Source organism: Harmonia axyridis, chromosome 6 (assembly GCF_914767665.1).
Source record: "Harmonia axyridis chromosome 6, icHarAxyr1.1, whole genome shotgun sequence".
In the NCBI taxonomy this organism is placed as follows: domain Eukaryota; kingdom Metazoa; phylum Arthropoda; class Insecta; order Coleoptera; family Coccinellidae; genus Harmonia; species Harmonia axyridis.
Genome location: NC_059506.1, coordinates 6,310,147 through 6,316,759, shown reverse-complemented (window position 1 = coordinate 6,316,759; position 6,613 = coordinate 6,310,147). Strand labels below are relative to the sequence as shown.

The following is a 6,613-nucleotide window of genomic DNA, read 5'->3' as shown; positions in this document are numbered from 1 at the left end:
AATCCATTTCTTTATTTTATTATTGAACGCTGATTTTGCCCTAGTATCCTTAATGTTCTTTGGGAGTGTATTATAAAGTAAAGGTGCCAGGTAAGTATGTGATTTTAAACCAATAGTTTTCTTCGGCATAGGTAAAGGGATATCAGAATATAATTTCCAGAGATGCAGAATTGAAAGTACAAAGGAAATGCTTTTCAACTAAATTCCTGAAACGTCTGGTTTGGCAGCTATTGAAGCCTAACGCATTATTGCAGGACCCTGTATATGTTCAGATTGGATCGAATTGGAATTGGACGCCACACATCATATCTCATATCTTTACCCATCCTCTACATTGATGAAATTTATTTTGTATGTATCATCTAGCGTGACATATGGAGGGTATTGAGGGAAGTGATGAGAAAAATAATCTCTGATAGTAGAAGTATTGAGAAAGTGTCAAGAGTAAGAGGATAAAAAGGGTCCATAATGGCGCTAGTATTGCCAAAGTGTAATCAACCCAAGAAGGCAAACACACTTCTATCCTTGTTTACTTCTTTCTTTATCTCTATCAGAACTTTTTGACGTTTCTTATAAAATTCACCCTCTAGCTACACTAGCGTCACCAAGATATAAGATTATTCTCCTTATCTCTACGCTCCATAGTAACATATGCAGTCCTGGAAACTTGGTATCCTAGGATTTTATATTAAAATGTCAATAAGAAATGTACAAAGAATGCCGAAAATGAAAGGAAGAACGACAAACAACGTTTTCTCGTCCTCTTTTCCACAAACATTAAAAGTTCAATCAGAGAGAAAACAAACGTCATACCGTTCCTCTGCAAATCTCCGTCTCTGATGTCAGCTATCATACCCTCGTAGTTTTATTTCCACTGAGCTTTTCATGAGAGCCTTATGCAGAGTAATACTGTTCATTCTAAAAAGAAATGTATTCGCGTGAACAAAATAGTAATTTACGTAACAAGTCCGGAAACTAGGGTTTTTTTGGACGAATAGACAAAATTCCAGGACGAGCGTAAGCGAGTCCTGGAAGTCTGTGAGTCCAAAAAAACCATTTTCGGGCGTGTTGCGTACAATATTTTTTCGGCAACCATGTAAAATAACACTATCGCTGCTGCTTTCCATATTTTATTGCGATTGCTATAAAAAAACATGCAAATTTTTGACAACTAATTTCATATGAACTGTCAGCCGTTATCTCGGTTGCTATGGATTCTATGATTCTTTTCCGGCTTAGTCCGGGAAGTACGTACTTTCCGGACTAGGCCGGGAAATGTTACTTTCTCAGAGAAAAAGCGTCCGGAAAGTGAGCACTTCCTGGACGGTTGCCGAAAAAATGAATTTTGAAAGAGGATAAAATAATATGGGAAACCCAATACAAACAGTTTTTAAAGAACTCCTATCAGAATTGTTTTAATTCAATCTCGAATAAGTCATGAAGCACTTATTAAAAGGTCAATCAATATGTTTTGAAAGGCTCTTAAAAAAGGGCAATAAATCTTTTTGAAATGTATCTAAGGATACATCGTATCTAGAGATACATGAAATATGAAAATTCTATTTTCAGTTTCAAATAATCAACCTCAAGTTAACGATTGATAATTGGAAGTTTCCATATATTTAAACACTGATTCTTCTCCAAAAATGGCGTCATCATTGGTTTAAGAAAGAATCTTATAGAACACAAAATATATAATATATTGTTTGAAACAACTGAAATTAAATACTTATATGAACTCTCACAATGTATACCATAATCAGTCCAAATATATAACATTGTATATTATACATAACCACTATGCTATTAAGCTATCACAATTATCAGAGAAAAATTAAAGCTATGAGCTATTTACTTTAAGCAGCTCATCTAGCTGACTCTTATAAGCTTCTTTAGCTTCTAAAAGATCCAATTTTAATTCCTCAACTTCATCCACTTTTTCACCATACATCTGACATAGTAGATCGTACTGCTCTTGAAGCTCCTCAAATTTAGCTTTCAAAGATTCATATTCTACTAAATCTTTTGTTAAATCGTCCACCTTGCTTGTCAAAGACATAAGATCAGCATTCATCAAATTCCTTTCTTGTTCCCTTCTGTTCATTTCCCATTGAAGCTGTTGCAGCTCTCCTTCCTTTTGCTGAAGATTGGTTTGTAGCATTTGCATTTCAAACATATTGGAAAAACGAGGAACATGACCCATATCGAATGATTCAAGTTGGGACCATACTGAACTAACCATGGAATCTGCTACTGAAGCTTTTCCAACACTCAATGTTGGAGAATTACTTCTTGGATTAGAATTAGTATCATCCATGTTATAATCAATATCCTGCTTTGTATTCGATAGTTGAGATGAATCTTTATGATCTACATCTTCAACAGATTTCTTGTTAGAAGTTTTTAATATTGCGATTTCTTTGTTTAGTGACTCAATCTTATCGTTTCTAATTTTTACTTCAGATTTCAAATTGTCAATTTTACTTTTCAATTTTTGCTCTAATATCATTTTTTCAGTTTTCAGTTGATTGAATTGAATTTCCAAGAGTTCTTTTTCATGTTTAATACCACTGAATTCTCCTTCCAAGCTGGACAACTTCGAATTCAGCTTCAAACATTCTTCTTTTGAACTTTTTTCATTGTTTGAAGCTGAAGATAGACGGAATTGAAGTTCATTTATTTTTGAGGTGAATTCCAACTCAGTTTTTTCAAAAGCTGCTAATTTCACTGTTTGATTTGCTTGTAAAGCTTCTATTTGTCTAAGTAAAGGTTTACTCACTTCTAACACTGATTGAGATAATTCTTCATTTCGGCTTTCTGCATTCTCAAGTCTAATAAGTAATTCGTTATTTTCCATTCGGAACTGTTGTTCTTTTTCTAAATATTGACTTTCACATTCATGCAATTTCATCCTCAAATATTGCAGCTGATTTATAACATCCTGACTCTGTGATTCAGCCACTTTTTTTTCATTTTCAAGAACTTCTAACATCTGTTCCTTTGCTGATAATTGATTGGTTATTCGATTTTTGTCATTCAATTCCTTTCTTGCCACCTCCAAAGACTTTTTCAATGTTTCATATTTTTGAACCTGATCATCCAGTTCACTTTGCACTTTTGCCAATTCATTTTCTAATTTCTTGTTTTTCGATGTTAAATTATTGACTGCTTCAATTTGTGTTCTCTCAACTTCTTCCTTCGCATTCACTGTTCGTTTCAATCTGTCCGTTTCAGATGTGAAATCTTCCACCCTTTCTTTGAGTTGTTTGATTGTGGTCTCATTTTCTTTCTCTTTCATCCTTAGTTTTTTTATTATATTCGAATGATGTAACTGTTGTTTAGATAACTTTTCTCCTTCTTCTCTTAGTTGTTTTATCATTTCGTCTTTCTCATTTACTATCATTTCAAAATCACCTTTACTTAATCTCATTGATGATTCTTGTTTGGCTTGTTCAAGTTCTTTTCTCAAACTATCTTTTTCTCGTATTGCTTGCTGAAATTTTTTTTCTAACACAGACATTCTTTGAGCGTACTCTTCAGTTACTTGTGTCAAATCTTGGCATTCTAATTGTTTAGAAACAGCAGAATTCAAATGCGTTTTTAGTTCCATATTCACCTCTTGTAACTCCAGATTCTTTCGATTAATTTCAACTATCTTTATTTCTCTTGATTCCAAAATTTCTGTCATTTCTGTAATCTTCTTAAGCAATTTATCTACGTCTAGGGAATGTGGATCATCACTGATGCTAGAAGCTTCTGACAATTCTCTATTGTGGCTTTTAATTTTTTTCTTATTCACTTCACCTTCTATAACAACTTCTGAACCTTCTTTAACTATTTTCGTTTCTAATTTATTGAGCGGGCTATGGTGGCTCTGTGTGCTGCTTGAATCCCCATTAGGACTGGAAATGATTTCTATATCAGATGATGTAGTTGTTTCAAGCTCATCTCCAGAAGTATGACCAGAGGTATGATCAGAACCTATTTTCACTAGGTCCGATTTATCAGAACTAAATGGTGAATAATCTCTGGGAGGCATTTCCAACTGTATTATGGAAAGATTTTCAGAGGAGATGCCATCATAGGTGAGGGAATTGGAGTCACTTTGTACAAATCCATTTCCAGAAACAGAGTTCTTATCAGAAGTTGAATCAGATATTTTAGAGTCTACGAAAAATGTGTCATTTTCACTATCACAATCTTCATTGTTCTCTGATGCTTTAACTGTTACATCTGAATGTGAACCTTCATCAGTTGATAGATCCAAAGTATTTTCGGAACTGCTCTGAAAGGAGTCATCTTCCACAGGTATATCTATTACATTTGTGTTTCTCAATATTTCCGGAATTTCTTGCTGAGAACTTTGAGGTTGGGTGCTAATAAGTATAGTATCGGTGATAAGAAGCTGATTTGGTTTTCTGCCAGGAGGTACAGTAATAGCTTCAGGTAGGGGAATATTTTCTGGGGGACAGGCAAAAGATAAAATTTCATCGTTTTTGATTTGCATTTCATCAGTTTCCTTTTCATCATTAAATTCTTTATACCCAATATCTGGCTCAATACATATTATTTCTCCTGTAATTTCATTCTTCTTATTGATTTCTACATAATCCTTGGATACAATATTATGAACTGAATAATTTTCTTGCGAGTTAGGTTCTTCGCCATTTTCAATTGATTCAGCAGCATCTGTAAGAAAATAGCTTTTAAATACATGAAAAGATAAGGTGAATATTATTTTATATTTGCTGTTTAGCACAACTAAACATAACTAACAACAAGTGTTGAATATAAATATTAAATTTGCCCTCTGTATATGTGGCAAATATACAAGGTATTCCACCATTGACTCGACGCTCTATTACGGTTATGTTTTCAAATTTTTTTAGATACAGTATCATTGGCTCCATTAGAGCTACATTGTTTTGAAATCCACAGAGTCTACGGAAAAAATGTAAATGACCAAACATATGTTTTTTCTAATGAAACATCTTCTTTTGATTGAATTTTATGATTGCATGAGATGAATAAACCCAAGTATATTAAAAGTTTTATAAGCTTAAAACATAACTTTTTTGAGATATCTCAATTTGGTTTTTGGAAACACCTTAAACTTCAAAATGAACAAATGTTTAATATCTTATAGTATTTAAAAGACCGATCAAACTATCCACTGTTTGAAAGCCAATAGTATGTGGTTACCTTACACAACATATTATGCCAAAACTGAGACTAGCTACATTAATTTATTGTATTGATGAACATTACAGAATGCACTGATGCAGTATTTAGATCTATATCAAGATGAAATCCTAATACCTGAACTGAATACAAATTTACATATGTTGAAGAAATTACTAAACTTTTTCAAATACTTTTGTTCATATTGAGAGATAAATAAAATTTTCTAATGTTTAAACGAAAATCAACTGAAGTCAAATAGGTACATCTGATTGGAAGACATTTAGGTTAACCACAAGAAATCATGGGTAAGTAGTGATACAAGTTTTCTATTTGACATGCCTTTTCTAAAATACATATATTAATTTACCTTTGATTTCTGACCCTCCTTTTGGAGCTCCATCAGATATGTTATTAGCTGTTGGAGTTACCCCCTCACGTTCTTCAATAACAAATTCATTAGGTATTTCTTTATTCATAGAACTAGACTGATCAGCTCTTACTGAAAATTCTTCGTTCTTGCCTATTTCATTATTGTCAAACTCATTCATACTATCCACAACAAGTTTACTCTGACTAAAATGTTGTGAATTTATGTCAGTTGAATCATCCAATCCATCAAGAGATACACTCTTGTTGTATTCTTTAGCATGATCAAAAAATGATCCAGTGAAAGATCCCCATATACTATTTTGAATATCTGCATTTTCTTTCTTTATTTCTGTTTTAGTAGGTTGGGACACAGCCCAAGTTCCAATGATATCATCATTATTAATGTCGAGTGGTATATTATTATCATTCAAACCATCATCTTTAATATCTAGAGCTTTGTCAATGGTACGTTGTGCTTCTTTCAAAGCTGATTTGGCAATATTTGCTAGACCTGCTGCATCAAACCAACTCATTTTAGTTTATTTTCATGAATGCTATTTATTTTTTACATTTAACATGTATAACATTCATAAGTTATGACACCATATTTTTGATAAACTTTGAGTTCATTTTCCATTCTTTGCAATTTTGTTTTGTTGACGTTTTGAAGTATTATCAGATGTAGAGCTGTCAAAATTAATCGTCAACAAATAACCTATATATATGACAGGGACGTCAAAGAATTCTGAGTTCCACAAATTCTCTCTTTGATTTAGATATTCTGATACCATTTTTCTAATTGAATAAGTGATGTATTTCATACATATGAGATATCTGTTGATTTAACGTATTACATTCGTAATGAATAAAATGAAATGAATAATCCTCATCGCAAAATTTTTAAATGCATTATTTATAATTTTTCTTTAATGTTCATCAATGCTAATAGAGATGAATATATCAAAAAAATAATAAATTTGCATTAATTGAAATTCGCAGTAAATGAACGTAACTTGTATTACATCATCGTAAAGTTGCATGGCTTTATTTCTATCTTTGT

The 6,613-nt window shown here is 32.4% G+C and overlaps 1 protein-coding gene across 1 annotated transcript; it reads right to left on the bottom strand.

Moving 5' to 3' along the window:
* Nucleotides 1-1,679: 1,679 nt before the first annotated feature.
* Nucleotides 1,680-6,244, bottom strand: LOC123682672 (TATA element modulatory factor-like). The gene is made up of 2 exons (XM_045621426.1): nucleotides 5,552-6,244; nucleotides 1,680-4,689 (listed from the first exon to the last, which is right to left on the bottom strand). Exons 1-2 carry the CDS (start codon nucleotides 6,084-6,086, stop codon nucleotides 1,841-1,843), a joined length of 3,384 nt encoding a protein of 1,127 aa, XP_045477382.1. The 5' UTR covers nucleotides 6,087-6,244; the 3' UTR covers nucleotides 1,680-1,840.
* Between the last annotated feature and the right edge of the window lie 369 nt (nucleotides 6,245-6,613).

Bases quoted from the DNA above. Each gene is read 5' to 3' on its own strand.
- LOC123682672 (XM_045621426.1), bottom strand. From the start codon at position 6,086: ATGAGTTGGTTTGATGCAGCAGGTCTAGCAAATATTGCCAAATCAGCT. The intron at 4,690-5,551 runs GTAAATTAATAT...ATTTTCTTACAG, and splicing joins AGGAGGGTCAGAAATCAAAG to ATGCTGCTGAATCAATTGAA.